Source organism: Carcharodon carcharias, chromosome 34 (genome assembly GCF_017639515.1).
Source record: "Carcharodon carcharias isolate sCarCar2 chromosome 34, sCarCar2.pri, whole genome shotgun sequence".
Classification (NCBI taxonomy): domain Eukaryota; kingdom Metazoa; phylum Chordata; class Chondrichthyes; order Lamniformes; family Lamnidae; genus Carcharodon; species Carcharodon carcharias.
This window is the reverse complement of record NC_054500.1, coordinates 2,502,092-2,526,589: the sequence shown is the minus strand read 5'-3', so window position 1 is coordinate 2,526,589 and position 24,498 is coordinate 2,502,092. Positions and strand designations below refer to the sequence as shown.

The 24,498-nt window shown below is 40.9% G+C and overlaps 1 protein-coding gene across 1 annotated transcript; it reads right to left on the bottom strand.

Annotated features, from left to right (window-relative positions):
• Nucleotides 1-637: 637 nt before the first annotated feature.
• LOC121272513 (immunoglobulin kappa light chain-like) lies at nucleotides 638-24,452 on the bottom strand. Its single transcript, XM_041179127.1, has 6 exons — nucleotides 24,340-24,452; nucleotides 21,928-21,992; nucleotides 5,880-6,227; nucleotides 5,538-5,558; nucleotides 3,748-3,894; nucleotides 638-1,437 (listed from the first exon to the last, which is right to left on the bottom strand). The coding sequence occupies exons 1-5, from the start codon at nucleotides 24,450-24,452 to the stop codon at nucleotides 3,749-3,751; spliced, it is 693 nt and encodes a 230-aa protein (XP_041035061.1). The 3' UTR covers nucleotides 638-1,437; nucleotide 3,748.
• Between the last annotated feature and the right edge of the window lie 46 nt (nucleotides 24,453-24,498).

Genomic DNA, 24,498 nt, shown 5'->3' with positions numbered 1-24,498 from the left:
TAATCCAGAGATATAAATTCAACTCCCATTACTGCAGCTGGGGAGTATAAATTAATGCCTGAGAACATGGAGCAAAATCTATCATCAGTAATGGTGACCTTGAATCTACCGGATACTTGTAAAATCCAATCTGGTTGACAGGGATTATACCATCTTTACACAGTCTGGCCTCTATTTGCCTCCAGGCCCAAAAGCATGCAGTTGACTCATAACTGCCCCACGAAATGGAAAATGAGATGCCGACTCAAACCTGTAATAGAATTGGGAATCTACGCAGCCGACCAAGCCTATTGGATAAAATTGGCAGGAGGCCCTACAGCCCACAAGAATTGTTGCTCTGGAAGATGAGTTTTTTCAACATCCTTGAGTCTGTTCCATAAAAACAGGAAGAGAAGGTAAATCCCTCTGGTGCATATTACATAGGAACATGATGATGTGATTAAGTCCTCAGCACCTGCTCAGACATTGAATTAGACTGTGGCTGATCTGCTTCACAACCTCATTCCCCACCGTTGCTTGATATCCCTTTATATCCATACTCAAAAAAACATCTGTAAAATGTCTACATATTTTTGATTTTTAAAAAGCTTGGCGCTTGGTTGGAAAGCTGAAATCACGGTGAGAAGAAACTGGTTTCTTTATAGAAATATTCTATTTATTTTTTAAACAGTGAACAAGTAGCAAGAAATGTAAAAAAAAAACAAGTCACTTGTCAATACAGGAAGCACTGAGAAGCCCATGACAAATAATGGACAAGTGCGAGCCCTGCCTCCTTCCACAATATCTGAAGTGAATTCTAAAACTAACAATAAGAGTTTTGCATTAATATACAAGATTGAAATACGTTGATATGTGCACCAAACTGGATTTGAGTTATAGCGTGCTTTCTGCTACTCAGTAATATGTACAGCTTTACTAGACTGGCGAAAGGGATTTTGTTTCATGGGGAGATTAGAGCAGCTGTAATTGTTCGCCTTGGAATTAAGTGGAACGAATGGCTGACTTTTTTTCAAACAGCAAGAATTTTCGCAATGGGCCAAATGGCTTCCTTTTGTGCTCAGAGATCCTATAATTCTTCATAAAGTTTCAAAGGACACAAAATAACAATGAATATGCACATAATCTAGAAAAAATGTTGCGAATTCCTCAAAGCTTAACCTGTTCAGGCACCAGGAATTCATAAAAAATCTCAAGATTATGAACGGATTTATTCCAGCCGAAAAGCGATAACAGAGTGTACATTTCATCCATTAATTTCCCGCAGCAACGGTGCGCCTGTCTTTACACCGGTGTGGCGGGAGTTGATCAGGCAAAATTCACCCCCTAGATATTCACAGTATTCATATTTTCTCTTCTCCTGCTCTCGTGTTTTCCACCGATTATCCGTTCAACGCTTGTGGCTTGTGATGGTCAGTCAAACCTTTTGCTGTAAGATGTCTAGTGCACAATAAAAAAATACATTCGGCCTTGCCATCATTTTAAAACCAGAATCATGCAGCACAGAAGGAGGCCTTTCTGCTGACCTACTGGCATTTCGAAAGGGATATCCAATGAATCCCAGTTCCCTGCTGTCCATATCCCGTATCCCGTTCATAACACTTATACATCCAGCGTCATTTTGAAAGTTACTATTTAATAAATTTCTATTGCCCTTTCTGGCTATGAATTCCAAATCATGGCAACTCGCTGCATAAAAATACTCCCTCAGCTCCTCCTTTGGCTCTTTGATCAATTATTTTATACCACTGCACTCTGCTTACCGATCCAACTACTACTGGAATCAATGTCCCATTACTTACACAAGGCCGTCAATCGTGTCCAAGCCATTTCTGCACTCCTGCCGTCACCCTTCCCCACCCCACCCAGAACCTCTCTTTCCATCTGGTCAGCCTCCGGATTCAATGTATTACCTTCACCAACTCCAGACGCATGCCACCACTAAGAATATCTTACCTTCCCCTTTCCTGTAAGCATTCTGAAGGACTGTTCCCTCTGGTCCACTCTTCTATCACAGCCTGTACCTCATCCCTTTCCCAAGGCACCTTTCCATGCAAACACCTGGCCTATTACCTCCTCCCTCCTCACTGTCCAAGGCTCCAAACACTCCTTTCAGGTGAAGCAGTGATTTACTTGAATTTCTTTTAATCGAGTGCGTTCTTCTCGGCACTAGGGGGACAAATTGCCGACTGGACGACCACTTTGTGGAACACATTAGCTCAATTCTCGAGCATGACGCTGACCTCCCCATCTCTTGCCATTTAAATTCACCATTTTGCTCTCAGCTCATATTCCTGTCGTCGGCCTGTTGCAATGTTCTAGTAAAGCCCAAAGTAAGCTTGAGGAACAGCACCCCATCTTCTGATTAGACAATTTACAGACTTCCGGAATCAACATTGATTTCAACAACTTCAGACTGTGAATCCTGTCCTCCAATGTGTATTCTCCCCGAATGCAATCCGGTACCTTGGTTCTCATCATTTGTTTTCAGGTAGCTCTGACCTTTAGTTTTCCATTAACACCTATACTGGACCAATGTTTTCTTCCTTTACTATACTATTACCACCATTTTTGCCTTTGTTCCATGACATATCTGTTATTTTATCTCCCCCGCATTCTGGTCTTCTGACCGTCCCACTTTCTCCAGCTGACCCTCCCCCTTTTCAACAGCTTAAAAACGATCACACCTCTACCTCTCTTCCATTCCAAAGAAAAGTCATTTTGGAATCGAAAGATTAACTGTCTGTCTCTCTTCAGAGGTGCTCCCTGACTTTTTCCAACATTTCCTGCTTTATTTAAGATTTCCAGCATCAACAGTGTTTTGCGTGTATCTCCTCACTTACACCACTGACTCTGTTGATGATTTTGAACACTTCTGTGAAATGTTCCCTTACACTTCCCTGCTCTAAGGAGCACAATTCACTTTTCAAAGCTGACGTCCTGCATCCCTGATACCATTCAAGGAAATATTCTATTTTTGCTGTTCAGTGACTTGACATCATTGCCCTGACAAAATCAGTAATAGTCGAGATGAGTCATACAATCCTGGTCATGCTTTTTTAATCGTGAAGCTGAAGCATTGTAAAAAGGAGGAAACTGCATTCATTTGTAAAAGAAAATCAGAAATATCAATAGTGCTAAATATATTCAATTGTGTTTTTTTCCCTTAGTGTGATGGGCAATAGGAGTGAAAAGGAATGTTTATTTTCATTCGAGTACTTTGGAATAAGAATCCAACACTAGGATTGTCTAATATAAGATATTCACTGACACATCCAATAATGAATTGAACGGGAAAAGGTTTTAATTCCAGAAATAGAATGGGGAACTTGCCGCCATTTGGCGTTTATGAGGCGAATAGCACAGAGCCTGTCATGCTGGAAGGTGGATATGCAATAACAGAAGGTCATGGTGCTAATGTTAGATGAAGTGGAGTGGGGCTGATATATTGCTAAAACAATGGCAGGCACAATTAGGGCCGACTGGTTAATTTCTCTACTATAATTTAATTGTAATTCTATGAATGAATAGATGGGTTTCCCATTAACGTCATGTAAGATCATGTGATACAGTTAGAATGAACGTGGAGTGCAATTTTGCTGCAAAGAATCTATAGCATGGGATTCAATCAAGGTATCGGGACCCAACAAATGAAGGAGAATCATTTTTTTTTCTTGGCTTGGGCACCATAAAAACCCACCTTCACTGTTGGAATGCATATTTTAATACATTTAGTTAGTTTAATCTTACCTTAGTTTTCCAAGCAAGTATTGAGATGAATATTCCATAAAAGATGCTTTTGCAGATCAGGATCAGGTACGTCAATTTTGCTGCTCCCATGCTTTGCATTTTTGCTTCTGTGAAGTAAATATAAGTACACTTTGGAATTCCTGTTCTCTAGAAGTGAGGAATTCTATTGTTAGAAAATGGAACATATCAACATTTCAGGATCCCAGCCTATGAGTTGAGTTGTAAAAAGATAATGTTCTCCTTTGATGCGATAAGTTGCTCTAGGTTTTACCCCAGTACAGTAAATCTACTCCAATGATGTGCCATGTCCAATTATGAACACTGCTATCTCCTGTGGGGATCATACTAACATTTCCACCCTCACCCCCCGAAGATGAAGCAATATCTGAATTAGTAGCTCAGGATTGTATGGGTTCACAGCTTGTGTAAGCCATAACTCGTGGGGAGATTTCTCCCTTTGGCGCCAGAAGATCATGCACTCAAGTCCCAATCCAGAGCCCCATAATACAGACCAAATGTCCCAGTGTGAGTCGAGCGGGAACGCTGCACGTTTGGACGAACCATTTTTCAGATAAGGCCTTAAGCAGATGATCTGATGCCCTTTGAGGCAAATGAAACAATCTGGTAGCACCATCGTGTTCTCCAGTATGCCCTGGGCCTCAACCTATTCCTTAACCGATGTCACAAAACAAAGATTATCTGCTCACGTATCTCATTGCTTTTTGTGCTATGTTGCTATTTGCAAACTAGTTTCTGCTATCCCTACATTATAGTAGCGAGTTTACTTTCAATGTACTTCACTGGCTACAAAGAGTTTTGCAATGTAATGCAGCTCTGAAATGCACTACATAAAACTCCCTTTCTCCAAAGAGGGGAACTCCACTTCTTGTTTCTGCACTACATTCAAGCTGATCTCACAGAAGGAAATTTAAGTTTTAAGATTGATGCACTTCCACTCAACTCCCTCCATCCACCGCCAGGCCTTTCCTTTCCCTCATCACAGCGAACGTGTATTCCTATGAGTTGAATCCAGGAGAACTCAATACTAATTCATTGGTCCCGCACTATCTGAAAAGGCCAGCTGCATTTTTCTCCCGAAGTGAGTTTTCTAATAAACTGAGCAGCAAAGGTAGTTTTGTTTTTAATGGAAAGCAAGTGTTTCCAAATGTTGAAGTGACTATGCACACAATACCTGATAAGGTAATAATTCCAGAATTGCAATTTATGCGCTCTGGCTATTTAAAGTCATAGCCTTATTATGACATAAAAGAAGGCTGTTCGGCTCGTCCAGCCTATGCCGTCTCTGTAGAGCTGTTCAGTTAACCCCATTCCCCTGCTCTATTTCTGTAGCCCTGCAACTTTCTTTCTTTCAATTGTCCATCCAATTTCCTTTCGAAGTCATTGGTATTCTTCGCTTCCAACACAACCAAGGCCATTTCAGTTCATTACCTTTCTGTGCATGAAAGAAATGCTCTTTCTCGCATTACAGCTGCATCTCTTGCCCAAAACCATAAATGTGTGTCCCCTTGTCCTTATGCCATCAGGTAATGGGACAGCGTGCCTTTGTCTACATTATCCAAATCTATCATTATCTTGTACACTGCCGTCAAATCTTCCCTCAATCCTCCTTTCTTCCAAGGAGAGCAATCCCAGCTTTTCCAAACTAACCCTTCAGCTGAAACCCCATCCCTGGAATCATTTTGGTCAGTCTCCTTTGCGCCCTCTTCAGGACTCTCTATTCTTCCTAAAGTGCATTGCCCAGAAGCAGATAAAAGGATATGGAGGCTTACCTTTACTTACACCGCAGGTTACTGAAAGAAATGAAAATAAAAGCAACCATTTAGCACCAGATGTTTTATGAAATTAGTGTGTATTTGCAGATGATCACATTTGTAAGTCACACTCAGCCCGATACATTATGACAGTCGTGTTAATATAGTTTTTAACATTGTTTCCGAGTACATTTACATGTTCCATGTGTTTTTTTAATGATTTATTTAGTCATTTATTGATTGACAGATTCATCTACGTGGTTACTCTTTCATTAAGAAGGGCACGGGCACTACATAAGTGCAAGATCTTGCTTCCTCTGAAGCTAAAATGGAATGGCATGGGCCATTTTGATGACCTACCAGCTTTGATGTGTAGCGTGTAATTAGATTCACGAACATCCGATGCTCCAATATAATGCTTCACTGCGCACTTAATTGTCTTAACCCAGATCCAATCTTGGGCATCGAGCCTCAGGCGACTGCTGATGCTGAAGGATTTGTTCCCTTCACTTGAGATGGAATTGAGGTCGGTCTGAATGCTTGGGTCGTTGGCCTTCTTCACCATGTCATCGACGAACCACTCGATCTCGATGTTGTCGGGGTAGAAATCAGTTACAAGGCAAACCACAGTCGCTTTCCCCTTCTTAATTTCTTCAGGGGAGGGTTCAAAGATAGAAACTTTGGCATTGCTAATTTTGTCATTCTTACCTGTGTGGGAATTAAACAAAACTAAATGGAGAGAACATGGATGAGGATGAAAACAGTCCAAGGAGTTTAAACAATATAACTTTTCAGACTTAGAACAATTAACTTAATGCTAAGTTCAGAGGAAACCTGCTTCCTAACTACGATGCCACGCATTACAATAAATCACAGAATCAGTTTGCAAGATGTGAGTGCTTTTTACTTTTTGACCAGAAATGATGTGAGTTGGTAATTAGATCACTAAGTGACATGTAATTCTGTATCAAGCATAAAATATTTTTCTGTCAATCTGAAAGTGTGATCTGAATTATGGACCAACTTGTCATCAATTGACTGGTCTATCATTTACTCTGCCCCTGTAGAGTCCTTTCCAATTCTAAGCATGCCAAGCTCTCCACATGTGATCAACAATCTATTCATTGCACTCATAAACTACCATGGTAAATAAAGAGGCCGTTCAACCCATCACGTGAGTGCAGGCACTTTGGTAGAGGTAACAAGTTAGTCCCACTTCCACCGCCTCACCCTTCTGTCATGAGAGAGTAAATTGGTCTCAGCTTGATCTCTTCAAAGTCCCCTCCATTTGCTTTGTAAAAATTGCTTAGATCACCATGTCAGGCAATGCATACCGGATTAAACAACTCGGACTTTGAGAAAAAAAATCCTCATCTCTCCTCTGTTTTTTTTTGACAATCATCTTAAATCAGTGAGTTTCATTTTCAATTAAGATATTTAATTTTGCAATATTAAAGTGTCTGGGTTTGCAATCGATTACCTGCGAGGCTGCCTAAATATTAGACACGGATTTTATTCGATTGAAACGTTACTATCAACAATACAGCAAATGATTCCCAATCTTGTTGCATTTTTTGGTCTGAATGTTGAACCAATGATTCGTTGAAGTAATTAGAATGAAAGGCTGGAGATCTTTTCTTTAGAAAATGGTGGACTGAGTGCTGAATGAATAGAATGCTTAAGATGCTGAAAGCTTTGAACGGACAGGCATGGAAAATATTTTCCTACTCTTGTATGTGTGTATGTATATATGTGCGTGTATGCGTGTGTGTGTTGGGGAGGAGTAGGGGATGGGTGGGTGGTGGACTAGGGCGATATGTAACACGAATGAAGCATAAATGTAAGATAGTCGGAAAGAACACAACAACACAGGAATAGGAGCAGGGGTAGACCATACGGCCCATCGAGCCTGCTCCACTATTCAATACGATCACAACTGGTCTTGGGATTCAAATCCATTTTGCTAGCTGCTCCCCATATCCCTTAATTCCCTGAAAGATCAATAATCTGTTTATCCCAGCTTTGAATGCATTCAGCGATGGAGCACAAGCCACTTGGGTAGAAATTTCCAAAGATTTTTGAGTTCCTTTGGCTGGTTCCCTTGCAATATCAAGACTTACAAGTTTCATACGTTATAAAAGATATTCTGCTGCTCTATTCTTAGGGCCAAAGTGAATAACTTCAAACTTCCCTGTATTATACTGTGTCTGTCATCTCGTTACCCATTGACTTAACCTGCCTATATCACTTTGCAGCCTTTCTCTGTACTCCTCACAGCTTAACATCCTACTTAAATTTGTATCATAAGCAAACTGTGATATATTTCTCGCTGTCCCTTCATCGAAGTCACTAATGTAGATGGCAAATAGCTGAGGCTTGAGCACTGATTCTTGTCGCACTCTGCAATTCACTGCCTGCCAACTTGAAAAAAATTCCCATTTATGCCCAATTTCTGTTTTCTATCCGGAAGCTAATCCTCTACTCATGCTAAAAGACTACCCCAAATTGCACGAGCCTTTATCTTCCCTATTAACCTTGTGTGGTCAACTTTTTTGAATGCCTATTGAATATCTGGGTATAAGACATCTACTGATTCCACTTTATCTACCCTGCTAGCTACATCCTCAAAAAAATGTATGTTTTTTTGATTTGTTTAAGGGATGTGACCCAGCATTTATCGTCCATCTCAAGTTGCCTTTGAGAAGGTGGTGGGGAGCAGCCTTCTTGAACCGCTGTGGTCCACGTGACGTTGATATAGTCACAGTGTTGTTAGGGACTGTGTTCCAGGTCTTTGACCCAGTGACAGTGAAGGAACGGGGATATATTTACAAGTCAGGACGCTGAGTCACTTGGAATGGAGATTCCAGTGGTGATGGTGTCATCTGCCTGTTGTCCTTGCCCTTCTCGATGGCAGTGTTTGTGGTTTAGAAGGTGCTGTCTAAGGAGAATTTTGGTGACTTTCTGCAGTGCATCTTGTGGATGGTACACATTGTGTCACTGTGCCTTGGAGGTGGAGGGACTGTTTGTGGAAGGGATGCCAATCAAGCAGGCTGATATGGCCTGGATGGTGTCATCCTTCTTGTGTGTAGTGGGAGCGGCACTCATCCAGGCAAGTCGGGTGTATTCCATCACACTCATGACTTGTGCCTTGTAGATGGTGGACAGGCCTTAGAGATTCAGGAGGTGAGTTACTCGCAACAGTATTCCGAGCCTCTGACCTGCTCTTGTAGCCATAGTGTTTATACGGCTAGTCCAGTTCAGTTTCTGATCAATGGCAATACCCATTATGTTGGTAGTGGGGGATCCAGCGATGGTACTGCCATTTAATATCAAGGGGCGATGGTTATATTCTCTCTTGTTGAAGATGATCATTAACTAGCACGTGGGTGGCGTGAAAGTTCCTTGCCACTTGTCAGCCCAAGCCTGGACAATGTCCAGGTCTTGCTGCATTTGTACACGACTGCTTCAGTATCTGAGGAGTCGTGAATGGTGCTGAACATTGTGCAATCATCAGCGAACATCCCATTACCGACCGTTTGATCGAAAGAAGGTCATTTGTGAAGAGTTTGGAGATGGTTAGACAGAGGACATCCCCTTGAGGAACTCCTGTAGCGATGTACTGGAACTGAGATGATTGACCTCCAGCGACCAAAACCGCCTTCCTTTTTTTGTTAGGAATGACCCCAACCAGTGGAGGTTTCAATGAGGTCGCCTCTCATTCTTCTAAGCTCCAGAGAATATAAGCACAATTTACATTAGCTGGATTCAATGCGCAACCCCTTGCTCGGGCTCTTTGATGTCATACTTGGCGACATGCTGCCTTGATGTTAAGGGCAGTCACTTTCACCTCACGTCTGGGGTTCAGCTCTTTTATCCATGTTTGAACCAAGGCTGTAATGCTGCTAGGAGCTGAGTGGCAGAAACTATACTGAGCTTCCATTTCACAAACAGAAGTTTCTTTAGTAAAATCATTTTGGCATCTTCTAATCATACTCTTCTTTTCTGGGCTTATTGTTAAGACTTCTGTATAATAGATTCCAGCAGTTTTCCTACAGCTGCTGCTAGGATAATTGGCCTGTAGTTCAACGTTTTCTCTCTCTCTCTCTCCGTTCTTGAAACGTGGTGCAACATTTGGCAACTGCAAACCTAATGGGACCGTTCTGAATCTGCAAAGTTTTGGAAAATCATAGCTAGCACATCCGCTATCTCTGCATCTATCTCTTTCAGAAACTTAGGATGTAGGTCATCAAATCCCAGAGATTTGTCGGATTATACTCCCTCCAGTTTCGACAATATTTTTCCTTTGATTATATTAATTTCCATAATTTCCTCACTCCCTTTAGCACCTAAGCTGTCATCCATTTCCTGTATGAAATGTGTTTCTTCTACTGTGGAGAAAGACACAACATATTTGTTCAATATCTCTATTTCCTCATTCCCCATGATAATTTCTCCTTTGTTCCTAAAGGGACAACATTTACTTTACCCATCCTATTCCACTTTATGTACTTATAAAAGCTCTTACATTCGTTATATTCTTTATATTCCTGACTTGTTTACACTCATATTGTATGTTCTTCACTTATTATCAAAATCCTGATGGCTCTGTGCTGCTTTCTGAAATATTCCTAATCCTCTGAATTGCTACTGTTTTTTTGCAACATTGCAAGCCTCTTCTTTTAATCTAATCCGATCTTAATTTATTGCGAGGAACCAAGCCCCGATACCTATGTAACTGGCTTTGTCTGAGTTTAAGATTCTTGTTTGTAATTGGAGTATGTCGTTTACAAACTTAGCATGCAATTGAATGGTCTTTTAATCACAATAATTCCATTAGAGATTTCAGGAAAAACGTTTTTACTCAGGGGGTGGTGAGAATGTAGAATTCGCTACGAGAGTGCTTGAAGCTAATAGTATGGATGTATTTATATGGGAAGCTGGATCAAGATATAATTGCGAAAGAAATAGGAAGACATGATTTCGGATTAGATGAGGAGGGATGGGAGGAAGCTCGGGTGGTGCATGGTTGGGCCGAATGGCCTATTTATAGGCTGTGAATTCTATGTAATTAATATTTGTACACCTGTAACAAGCAGACGGGAATCTTCTCCCGTTCCTCGTATTCAAGGCGCTTTCAACTGATTCACCGCGATTTACCCACAGCTGTTAATATAATCCCGTTCTCCCAAATAACATGAAGTTGGCTTGACGTTCGTAAAATAAAGCTACAGTGAAAGATATCCGGCCCAGGTATGGCAACCATTCATCTGGGAGGCATTTAACATCCATGCTGTGCAAATGCATTCACTCCTTTAGGATATGAGACTGGGTTTGGGAGGACTGTATAGCTTAAATTGAGAACTTGCGAGCTCCTTTCACGACATGCAACCAAATTTAGGGGCAAAGGATGCATTGTTTTGAGCAGTATTCAATGTTAGAATGTTATAACGCCCTACATCCTAATTATGTAAAGTTAAGGTCCCACAACAGCAATTGGATAAATTACCACATCATTGTATTACTGATGTTGGTTGAGTGATAAATATTGGCCCAAGGACACAGCGGAGGAATTCTGCTCTGCTCCCTCTGCTCTCTCATTTTTGTCCTCCGTTAAGAAGCATCTCATAAGCCACATAACCTTTTCAAATTTTGGCCATTTGCACATTATGTTGCTCCACTTCAAGTATTTGCCTGAGTTGCTCTTCTACTGAGCACCTTCGAAGGTTTTTTACAGCAACAGTGGCGTTATATAAATTAAGTACTGGTTAGGCTTCGGCTGGAGTATTAAACACAATCCTTGGCCACCATGCATTGAGAAGGGTGTCAAGGCGGTAGGTCAAGCCACTTCACTTAGGTCTGGGATACATTCCGCCCACCCGAAAGGGCTGATAGAGTCTAACTGGCATAATGTCGCATCCGAAGTATTGCACAATCAACATTATGGTACTGCCTCAGTACTAACCTCCTGGCAGTGCAGTACTTGGTCAGCATTGTCCTCCAGCAGCGCAGCACACGTTCAGTGCTGACCATTCGGCAGTGCTGAAAATCCGAGCCTGGGTTATGGAGTCAAGCCTCGAGCTGGACGTGAATCCATAACTCCTTGACTTGGTGGCAAGAGTGTTGCGCACTGGACATTTTGAGCAGCAATCTCTTTCTTAACCACTTGAGCTGCTGATGACAGACATTGCATCTTTACTTAAAGGATTTAGTTTGGTACCAGAGCCGAAATAGAAGAAAGTACCTTGAGCGCCATGAAGTATTGTTGTCGAAACATTTTCAAATTAAAAAAAGCCTGAACCCCAGTTTAATTTTGGTCCAAACAGCAACAATTGTATCACTAGGAACACCTTTCATGCCACTCTGTAGTGCGTCCTTAATTATTTTTCGTTTATATTGTCTGATTTTTTTAATTAATTGCCTGTAAAACCGTATAATACCATTATAAAGGGAACAACATCATCAATGCCCCCTTCAGCTTCGCTGTCGTAAGGAAGATAAATGTAGCTTCTCCCGCCTCACCACATAGCCAAAGGCTCTCAGCCCTGGTACCAATCTTCTGAACCCCCTCTGCAGCCTCTATAATGCCGTGATATCCTTCTTAATGCTTGGTGGCCAGGAATTAGATACAATATTCCAGCCGAAGCCCAACGAGCGCTTAATTTATATAGCGCCACTGTTGCTGTAAAAAACCTTCAAAGTTGCTCAGTAGAAGAGGATCTTCAGGCGAATAATTGAAGTCGAGCCATATCAGCTGCATATGGCCAAAATATGATAAATCATGTGGCTTATGAGACTCTACTTAATGGATGACAGAAATGAGAGAGCAGAGGGAGAGAGAAAGATTCAAGGAGAGAATTTCAGAGTTTAGGGCCTAGGCAGCTGAAGAAAAAAACAGCTAATGGTAGAGAGAATGGAACGGGGAACTGACGAATGGGCCGGAATTGGATGAGTGCAGAAACCTTGGAAATTCAGAATATCCTGTCTCTGATAAGGTACAAACCTAAAGTGCAAAATCATTATCTGGCCACACCTATTGACAGCTGTAACTTATTAAAGCATTCCTAAAACTCTATAGTTGGCTAATCACTTAGCACCAGAAATGGAAGTTTCAGAAAGCAGCAAATAACCGGTGTGACTTTCTAATTACCCGCTGGCACTGAAACCTTAGCTTCATCTCAATAAAAATAATTTGCGTTATTGCAACACAGTTAACAGCCGCTGCATTACAAGTATGAATCGAGTCATTGCTTTCACGTCATGCATGTTTATATCTGGTGGAAGTAACTACTGGAATGACGTTTCTGGTGTTTAAATCATCTAACTGGAAATAACTTAGCTAGGAATTATTTCCACATCTGGGCTGCACTCTTGGTAAAGGATGTCAAGGCATTTGAGAGGGTTCAGAGCAAATCTACCAGGATAGTACCAAGGATTAGGGGCTTCAGTCAATGTGGGCAGACTGGAGAAGCTGGGGTTGTTCTCTTCAGATCAGAGAAGGTTAAGGGGAGTTTTAATAGAATGTGAAGGATTTTCATCGAGTAAAATGTATGAGCTGCTTCTACAGGCAGATGAGTTGATCACCACAGGAGGCGCTATCATTACCAAAATACAGGGGTGAGGGGGTGAATTTTATTTTTATGAGTGAATAGGTATGACCAGAAATGTTTCATCAGGGCCATCAGCAGAAGTAGGTTCGACAATAACTTTCAAACCGATTGCATCTATTTTGACAAATGAAAATGTTGCTAAATCATGCTGAAATCTTGCCGATAACACTAATTGGATAAACTCTTTCAGTGAACTGACAGAGATATTATGGGCTGAATGAAATCCTTCTGTGCTGAAGCTGTTGGGTTGTCATTAAAAACCCAGTTGGTTTATTAATCTGCTTTAGGCAGGGAAACCTGACATCCTTACTCAGTCGGCACTTATTTGTGAGTCCAGTTCAAACCAAAGTGCTTGACTCTTAACTATTCTCTGAAGAAGCCCTTCACTTGTGTCTAAACCAGCTACCAGTGTTTCAAAGAGCATGCCCAGTAGCACCTCCTCGGGGCAAAAAGGGGATGGGAAATGAATGCCAGTGATTTCCATATTCCTAGAAATTAACTCAAACTCTTTATTAATTTAGCATATAGAGCGAAATTGTTAAGCTAAAAGAATAAAAGCAAAAAAGCTGAAGATGCTGGAAATCCAAAACAAAAACAAAAATACGTGGAAAAACTCAGCAGGTCTGACAGCATCAGTGGAGAGGAACACATTAACGTTTCGAGTCCGTATGACTCTTCAACAGAACTAAGGAAAAATAGAAGAGAGATTAAATATAAGCTGGTTAAAGGCGGGTGTGGCAAGTAGAGCTGGATAGAGGGCCAGCGATTGGTAGAAATAGCCAAAGGATGTCATAGACAAAAGGAGATATAGATGTTGAATTGTTAAGCTATTTGGTTCTTGCTACTGATCTCTGGCTTGAAATCAAGGCTTTGAATTCTGGTTCATCAGAGGTTTAAAAACAAATCCTTGACTACTCAATGTAATTATTTTCATGAAGAGAGACAAGAGGCGTTTTCTCTCCGATATCTTATCTTTTAAATCCTTGACTAATCTTTGGTTATTACATGCAATACTTTTGTTGGGTAAGAGCATGGATGGTAACAGAAACAAACATGGCTAGATGGAGCTAAAATTCAGATCAGCTCTGATCTAACTGAATGACAGAACAGGGCCAAGGGGTGAATTGTCACCTCCTGGTCTTCTGTAGCTTCTTATGTTTGATGAGAGCAGACAAGCCGGGATTCCAGCTCTTTTTGAAAATTGTTGACAAGGGTTTGCATCTATTGTCAGCTCGACAGCAGCCCTTCATTGCTGAGTTTATTTTATTTAAAATAATGAGTGCTTGTTGAACATTGCCTATCTTTTGTCAAATTAATGAAACTAAATGCCGTGTGACTGACAATTGGAAGAGGAAATTATTCAGTTTTACATGCGTAATTCGGAGGTGATGACCTACTGGAAGTGTCGCACAACTAGTAATTAAGTGGCCCAGGCTAATGTTTTGGGGGCATGGATTCAAATCTTCCCCATTAGAGCTGGTGGAATTTAAATTCAATTAATAAACCCGGAGTATAAAGCTAATCTCAGCAATGGTGACTATGAAGCTATCATCGATTGTTGTAAAAACCCATCTGGTTCACTACTATCCTTTATTGAAGGAATCTGTCTATCAAGCCACTCAGTTCAACAGAAATGAGGGATAGGCAACAAGTGCTGGCCATGACCACGATACCCCTATCCCTTGAAACTATAAAAATAATACCCAAGTACAGTGTTTTGCTAACGCCGAGGTAGAGAGGCAAGTTTGATCAAGAGTACTGTGTTAACTAGTAATATCAAAATTGCTGGGGCCATATCATTGCAGGATATGTTTTTACCTGGCTCCCCTGTACAATTTTGATTTGACTAACAGCAATGCCTAGATTCATCTGGCTTTCCCTAGCCTAATCAATTCCAAAGGTAGGGCAATTGAAAGCACGGAAATTATGGTAAACACACATAGTGACTTGGCTAGACTCGCAGCACAGATATATGGACTCTAGAACTGTGCACAATGTATCAAATATAAGTTAACTCAGATATATGAACATCAAAAATTGGTCCCAGTTCTGGTCTCCATGTATATTTCTACTTATCTTGGCTGAGTAGGACTTGATAGAGGTGTTTAAGATGTTGAAAGCTGGAGTCGAAAAGGTGCATGTTGAGAACTCTTGTAACCTGCCTAATTAATAACATTGTCATTGTACATTCTTCATCTTGCAATTCAAATTTACTCCAAGTTACCCAGCCTTTGTTTCCATTTGTGAGCTTTCAACCAATTACGAAACAAGGAATGAACACTTGTAGAAAATTAAAGGTTAAGTGCTACGATACATTGTTGTTTACCTATCTAGAACTGACAGCTTAGTCCCAGGACCAAAAGAATACATCGAGCTCTGAGATTAGCACAATGCTGCAGGTCAGTGGTAAAACTATTAGGTCTTAAGTTAGGCCCCAGCTGGAGTCGCGCACCAATTTCTAAACACCACATTTTAGGAAAGATAGCATGTCCTTGGAAAGTTCGCAAATGAGATTTAATGACATGGTGGATGAGGGAGCTCAGTTATGTAAAGGGACTGGAGAAGATAAGGTTCTTGTCCGAGAGAAGGTTAAGGGGACAATTAGTGGACTCGTTCAAAGCCAGGGAGGATTTTGTTGGAGTAGATTATGGAGAAGATATTTCCACCAGCCAGAAGTTTTGTAACCAGAGAACAAAAAATGGAGGCGATTGATAAAAGAGCGGAAGTTTTGATGAGGAGTTATTTCTTTAAGCAGCCAGTTGCTATGACATGGAATGCTCAACCTGAAAAGGTGCTGGAAACAGGGTAAATGCTAAATTTCAACAGAGGATTGGATGATACTCAATGAGGAGCAAATTACGCAGCTATTTGGAAAGGACTGGATGAGTTCGCCGAAATTGATAACTCTTTCAAAGAGCCGGATACAATAAGATGGGCCGAAAGTCCTTTTGGGGGGTGTAAGGTTCTATAATCTAACAGCGCATCGGTCAATTTATTTTCTAACAAGAACAACTAGGCCTTGCAATTTTCTGCAATTACAAACAATGGATATTCACTTCAGGACATCTCACTATCAGGATCTTAATATTATCAAACTGCACAACATTGTTCAAGAATGGGAGTGCTCAAAAGAAGGCTAAAAACTGAGGCTTATTCGCCTGGCTTTTGTCAGAAGATCATAAAGTGTGGATTAAGAGTAGGCAATTAGGTTCAGTCCTTATAGCCTCCTCTATTCTGGATCCTACTTTAACCAATAATTCTCCCGAGAAAAAATCTCATACAGGTCTCCAAATTTCAAAACAAGATGACATGTCTACCATAACATATATTGTTACACTTTGCAGTGCATTTCTTTGTTGGTCTGATGCCACATGAATGTTTTATAAATCTTGCAAGGCGTAATGAGATTCATGATATTTTCATTGATAAGTGGGACATGGGAAAGAAACGGCGTTTTGAAGAACATAGCAATAGTGTATCAAGTGTTTTAAAGCAACAATGTATTTCACATTTACCCACCCAAAGCTCTAACTTTGGTCCCTTGAGCAAAATATAATTTCTTTTCGTTTGAGCAGCCCTATGCTGCACACCTTTACAAAACCTTTAACTCAATCAGCCTATTGAACCAATCAAGAGGTTACTCAGGAGCTCTAGCCTTCGCTACTATTCTTCATATTCCTTGATACTCTCGCCCATCATAAATCTATCCGTCTTAAACTTGAAATTACACTTGACCCTGAGCACCCACTGTCTTTTTGCGGGGCGGTAGGGTGGGATGGAGTGATTTCTCCCTACATTTCTGTGAAAAAGTGTTTCCTGATTTCGCTTCTAAATGGCCTAACACTAATTTAAACATGTCCTCTTCGTATGAATTTTTCCACTGGTTAGGAATTCAGCTAAGTCAAGAAGGACATCCCATTCTTATATCCTACATTAGACATCCCAATGCATTTTCCCGCTTATTAGGCTTGAAGTGCTATTATCTGTATACTTTCCAAAGTACATATCGATTTATGATATTCTCATTGATGATTGGAATATTGGAGAGTATTAGGCCATTGCATTAGACTATTCAATGGTTTAAAACAACACTGATGACACACCGAACATAAAGGTAAGTCTATAATGAACAAACTGTTTACCGTTTTAACGACCTGACAATTCTTAACACAATGAAAATCAACCCCGCTGGCCCGGCAATTTAACAATTATTAAGTATTATGTTTCATTACTGCAGGTGGTAAATTGTTCTTAGTGGTGTTAATAAGATGACTTTTTAAATGTTTACTTTTTTCATTGATTTTCGTTTCACTCTGTTCTCTCCCTCTCTCCCTCTTTCCCCCTCTCTGTCTCTCTCTCTGTCTCTCTCCTTCGCTCCCTCTCTCTCCCTCAGCACATTAGTTTTTTCCTTTGCTTTATGTCTGTTTCTGTACCTGATTTCACTTCAGTTCACTCTGCCTTTCAGTCATCATTGTTTATTGGCCTTCGAAGGAGTGCAGCTGATTTACCAGATCACATCTGGGATTCAATGGATGTATTACCAGGAAAGTTTGAAGGAAGTAGGGTTTTATTCATTGGAACTTAGAAGGTTGAGGGGTTTATTTCAAGATACTGAGAGGAACTGATGGGGTAGATGGGGAGAAACTATTTGCCAAATTGGGTACCCTGTTACTCGGGGACACTATCTAACAAAGAGAGACGGACATTTCAGGAGTGAAATTGGAAATACTTGTACAAGCAAAGGATGGAATAAGTTCGGATCTCCCTTCCGCAAAAGGCAATTCATGCATTATTAGTCGGCAACCTTCAGTCTGAGGTTGATATTGTTTTTGTCAACAGAAGTTATTCAGGATTGTGGAGCAAAGGCTGGCATTGGGTCTTAGGGCAGAAATCATCCATGATCCTACTGAATGGCGGAACAGGCTGGAGGGGTTTAATCCACATCTCGTGTTCCTATATTTCTAAGTTCGTACAAATCGCACTCGAACCTATTCATAAAGTCCGTTTTCATCTGTTCAGATAAAGCTCCCCAAAATTCTTGCAACTCTGAGTTCAAAAGGATCTCCTAATGTTCAATTTCCCATTGCTCTTAAATATATAACCGTAGGAAACTGACCTGCTCGCTAGAGGAAATAGTTTCCCTTCAAGCATTTAGCCAATTCCCTCTTTTTCCATTCTTTCACAAGTTGTGGGCTTCGCTGGCTAGGCCAACAATTGCTGCCCATCCCTAGTTGCCCTTGTTGGTGGTGAGCTGCCTTCTTGAACCGTTGCATTCCATCTGGTTTAGATGCACCGACAATTCTGTTAGGGGAGGAGCTCCAGGATTTTTAACTGGCGACGGTAAAGGAACCGCGATATATTTCCAGTGACCTAAAACATGACTCCTTTAGTTACAGATCCTCCTGCCAATGGAAGTTGTTCTTATTGTTTTCTGTACCCAGAGCTTTCGTTATTCCCCAGACCTTAGTCAAAACATCCCTGTTCTTATTCTGTTCTAAGGAGAACAGTTCCAGCTTCTCTAGTTTTGATAGCCTTTGCGTGTGGCAGTGTTTGCCAATTTCACTCCCGATCGGACCCCCGAGTTCTCGAATACCCAATCTATGGAAATAGTTTCTCTCTATCTGCCCTATCATTTACCCTAAATATCTCGAAATCGCCCCTTAACCATCTAAATTCCAATAATTAGAATCCCATTTTATGTGATAATTTCCCGCAATCATCCTATTTTATAAGTCCTCTTGAAATTTTTCTCTCTGATATCACTTTAATCAGAAGTGCCAAGTCAACTCAATATAACTCATCCAAAACCACGAGTTTTGAACCAATACCAAATGTATAATCATAGCTTCCTGATACTAATTTAAACGGTTATAAGAAAACTAGTGCCTCTTCAACTCTGTACATGTTCGCTAATGAATACGGTTTGATCATATTATAGTGCGTTGTATCCCTCCCTACTGCACTTTATCTTCTTCTTTGCTATACCTTTTCTCGTCGTCTTTGACCACCACCCCCCCCTCCCAGATTTATCTCTCTAATTTCCGAACCTCCCACAGTGCTGTCTAAATTCCCTCTGGATCTGGAGTTTGGAAAGATGAGAGGAGATTTTAATAAACCATGACCGTTTTGAATAGGGCCTGACAGGGGAGAGGATGTTTCTCCTCGTGCGGAATCTAAAACTCTGGGGGATTAATTTCAGAATGAGCAGTTATCCATTTGAAACGAACATGAGGAGGAATTTATTTTCTTGCAGAGTCACAAATCTTTGTAATTCTCTAACTCAGAGAGCTTGGGAAGCAGCGCCATTGCATACATTCAAGGCCGAGTTACACAGATTTTGAACTATAGGGGAGTCAAGGATTATGGGGAACACGGCGTAAGGTGGAATTGAGTCAAGGTCTGGTCAGGCATATTCTTTCTGACTGGCAGAGCAGGCTGGAAGGCCCGAATGGCTTTCTCCTGCTCTTATTCATTATGTCCTTACATTCGTTCTATGTATATGATTGCCAATTCCTCTCTCACTCTCCCTTCAACCCTGCCTATCTTTTTCGTTATGTCCAGGTAGTTACTGTAATTACTACTTCTTTAATACAATGTTTAGTCTTTTTCCAAATTTCATACTGTCTCCCTTTGCTTTAAATTGATTAGAATAAATTAGTCGAGTGTTTCAATGCTCATTGAGAAAAAAAAATGATACATCTTGATCAACAACTCACTTACCTACAACAGTTAACTTAGTGCCATCTCCAAAGTGCAAGGGTTGATTATTATTGTTCACACACCATCATGTCACTTCACAAAAACGATCCTCACCAGCCTCCTGGCAAAACGCACTGCCCCACACATTTAGTTCACATGAGATTACCACAAGCTAATGCAAACTCATGAAATGACTTGGAATTAAATGCATTCCAATTAAAATTAAATGCATTCTCAATACCTCCTGTTTATCTATATCTGCCCCTGTATGTCAGCGTTTTAAGGTACACTCCTGACTAGTACAAGATTTCCTCTATATTCCTCAATTAGGCATTCAACTCTGATTCAAACACGCGATTCTTGCTTCATTGGAAAAAAAGGAATCACACTAACCTAAAATCGTTAACTTAGACCCTTCCCCAAAATTCAGAGGGTTGTACCCGTTTGCACTATACAAAGCAACAGTACCAAAACACAGCGGTGATGTACAGATGTTCAGACAAGTAGGCAAGTAGATAGATAGATAGACAGACAGATAGATAGATAGACAGACAGACAGACAGACAGGCAGACAGGTAGCTAGGTAGGTAGATAGACAGACATGCAGACAGACAGGTAGATATTTGATAAAACGATGCATTCATATATATCAATTTACACTAATGTAAATATAATTTACCTGAAACAGTCACTTTAGTCCCAGCTCCGAAATAATAGATGTTAGCAGAGCACAAAGGTTAATTCCTGTTATAAAACACCTCAGCTATTTGCGATTTGTGTCCCTAGGGGATTATGTGTAACAACGGGCAACAGAGGCACATAGGATCTAGGAACATGTTGATCAATAATCTTTAATGATCTTGCATAACAAAAATCAATGAATCAGACATTTTAAATTTTCAATTGAGAACACCCTCCCCAATTCCTCTAGTCATAACAACTTTCTGGTGGAGCCATGTACAGAATTCCACTCGACTTTTTGTGAAAAAAATGCTTCCTGACTTCACTCCCGAACGGTCTGTCTCTACTTTTAGGATTTTACCCCCTTGTTCAGCACCCACCACACCAGAGCAAATAGCTGATTGCTATCTACCCCTATTGACAATCAACTTAAACACAACAATTCTACCATCCCTTAATCACCGATACTTAATATATTACAAATCTCATTGAAGGAGCCTGTTGTCAAAATGTGACTCTTTTAACCGCTGTATCATTTTGTGTAAGGAGGAAAGTTTATTCAACCCTTGAACGCCTCAGGGTGCACAGATACCATAGCTCAAGAACACTATCGATTTTGATTGGTAACTTTAAAACACATGGCCTCTAAATGGTATTATTTCATTACTGTTACAGGTCAATGGGGAATATGAGGAATAACGTTGAGTTTCCATAACGTTCGATGCCTTTCTCGCCTATGCCTTTATACAGTTTCCCCTTTAAACGCATCTACGCTATTCGCCTCAACCCTGTAGTAGCGAGTTATCACCACTCTCTGGGGAAAAACGTTTCTCCGGAATTCCCAGTTGGATTTATTAGGGGATATCTTACATTGATGCCCCCATCCCTTACTTCTGGTCTCCCCACAAGTGGAAAGCTCTTCTATACATCTGTCCCGTCGATACCTCTTCCATCATTCTAATTTTTATCAGGTCACCCCTCAGCTCCAGCCCGTTCATTTTCTCCTGATAATTATAACCCCTCAGTTCTACAATCATCCTTGTTAATATTTCAACTGTGTCTAATGCCTCTGCTACTTACTTTATAATATGTAGGCTAAAAGTGCGTAAATAACAGTTCAATCTGACATTTTTAGTTTGATAGATGTGGCCTCTGTTTACTGTTCTGTCCTCATTGACCAAACCATTCTGTCTGCATCTATATTGTTGTTTGTTCTGCATATTTGAGAGATCCTACCTTCTGTTCTTTCTCAGACTAATTTCCAACAGTGAAGTGAATGCAATGGTCGCGATTCTGCCTTAGTAAGCTGAAGTGTTGAAATTAATTCACCGATATTACCTATAGTTTCACCCCCTCTCCCACCCCGCATGAATTCATGAATTGCAACAACTTTCTTCAGTATTAGAAATGTATTCACTTACCGAACACGACCAGTTTTGTCCCACTTCCGAAGTAAGCTTCACTAGCAGAACACAATGGTACAGGGCTATAGCAAAAATCCACCTCAAGCCAGGAATGTTAGGTCTATTTTATCGGATCTTCTATTAAATTAATGACCATTAAGGGACGTAGGAACAGGGGTACATTAGGCGGCTTTTCAGCCCTTCCAACCTGTTCCTCATTCAAATAGGTATTGGCCGATATGTATCTTAACCCTTCATCCAGTCTCGTTTCAGTAACCCTCAGTACTTCTGCTTACCTACAATCTATCTATAAGGATTTCCAAGTTTTCAAACCCTCAGTATTCTCAATAGCTTTTTAGGAAGTGTTTTTTTGATTGTCACTGGATGCTGTATGAAGAACTCTCCGACATCACACTTGAATGGCCTGGCTCTAATTTAAACTGTTCTGGGCTCCCCCCCGGCCAGAGAAGCAGTCCCCCTCAGCCCATGCAACCAACTTGTTTAATTTATTTAAACGCCTCGATTATGTCAAACATCAATGTTGTGTATTGAAAGGAATGAAAGTTCAGCCCCTAGCTTTATATCTCTCATATCCAAGCATAAGCCCTGGCGATTTTTAACCGCATTTTGACGTTCAATTTGGTCAATGGGAGGAACAGGATCGTCTTACCCAAAACTGTTAACTTTGTCCCGTCGCCGAAGTAAAGTTCATTCCCTGCACGATGCTCAATCCTGAGTCATGAACAGGCCCCTGGGTTGCCCCTTGCCAAGTGAGAGAGCTTGCGCCGTTAATAGACAAACATTCGCGCAGCAAGTGCACATGGTTCATGGGGCACGATTTATAAAATTAAACATCTTATTCATCACTGCCTGGCAGATAAACTAGAAATAAAAGAGACACAGGCTCACCCAGAACTGTTAGTTTGGTTCCTTGCCCAAAGTAATTCACATCTGCCGCACGGTGACACCTCATCCCCTCAAAAAGCCTTTAAACGGCTATTGCTTTCATTTGGCATATATCCAATCTGCATGAATCCGTTATCAGTTGCATGGAGCCCATTCTAGTCTACATGATTCCATGTTAACCTGTGAATGTTATGCCTACTTGTATGTTTCATTTCTATCCTATGGATTCAATCTCGACCTGCAATGTTGAATTCTGGTCTCTCTGGATCATATTTTGATCTATAAGTTCTATACCACCAAATAAGAGTGGAATTATTGATTAGTCACGAGTGATATTTATATTCATTGTATGGTCGATTCAGCACTCATATTAAACCAATTGGTGCAGCGATCTCTAAGTATTCTGGCTTTACATAGAACGACTTATTATTGCTGGCGAATAAACAGGAATATTAGCTGCGTCCCAGGGATTAACTGTTGAACCAAAGCGCAAACAGATGCATTCACAATAGGCACGTTTCTCGCTGGTGATCTAACATGCGCCTGAATTTTTAAGTGGTCCAGACTGGCAGGACGCCTGGAATACACATCGTTGTGCATGTACTTGGAGAAAAAAATAAGTTTATTTTCTTACCTAGTACCGTTAGTTTGGTGCCTCTCCCGAAGTAGGCCGCTGTCCCAGCACATCAGCAGGCCGGTTTACATCAACACCATTCAAACATCGTCTCTTAGACATTAGTGCAGCTACTATAAAGGCACCAGGACGCCCAATGAAATAGTTTTTATGGAGTGATTACTATAGGTAACGCAGGAGTCGAATTTCACCAAGGAATCGCATCAAAAGCAGTGTGATAAATGACCAGGTCATTGTTTTATCTTGGCTGACAGATAAATAGCGGCCAGAGCATTGAAGAGATGAGAGGTTGAAGAGTACCCGTTTTTTTTCATAAATGACACAAAACTTTTCATTTTACGTAAAAATGCCCTCGGTGGGCAATGCCAAAGCCCTTGACGATGCTCCCTCCATTACCCCCATGAAATGTTGAAGTTTTCGCTATGTTGTCACTGCCTTTCTGCTGATCTTCCGATAGGCGTGTGCCTTGAGGTTTTTGTACAGAGACTGAATTGTATTTTATCACTGTGTCCCCCCTGTCCCCACGGTAATTTATACCCATACAAAAAGCGAACTCACACAGTGCAAGGCCCCGCCTCTTCATCCCGTTACGTGATTAGAGATTGAGGTTTCGAGAGCTTGTAAGACCTTAGGTACGTCGCAGAACGTTATTGAGCGCCCAAGGGCTTCTTACACTGTTACAACTGATGGCCATTCATCCCCTGGATCTTCTCGTCTAGGAGCAGGAAGAGGGCATTCTTGTTTAATTTATTTAACCGCCTCGATTTTATCAAACATCAATGTTGTGTATTGAAAGGAATGAAAGTTCAGCCTATGTAAGCAGCTCCTAGCTTTATATCTCTCATATCCAAGCATAAGCCCTGGCGATTTTTAACCGCATATTGACGTACAATTTGGTCAACAGGAGGAACAGGGTCGTCTTACCCCAAATTGTTAACTTTGTCCCGTCGCCGAAGTAAAGCTCCTTTTTGTACCAGTTATTTAGGAATGGAAGGAGGCCCATTAAGGCTACTCAGCCCTGTTAAAAATGGAGTAGAGGGCGTCATTCA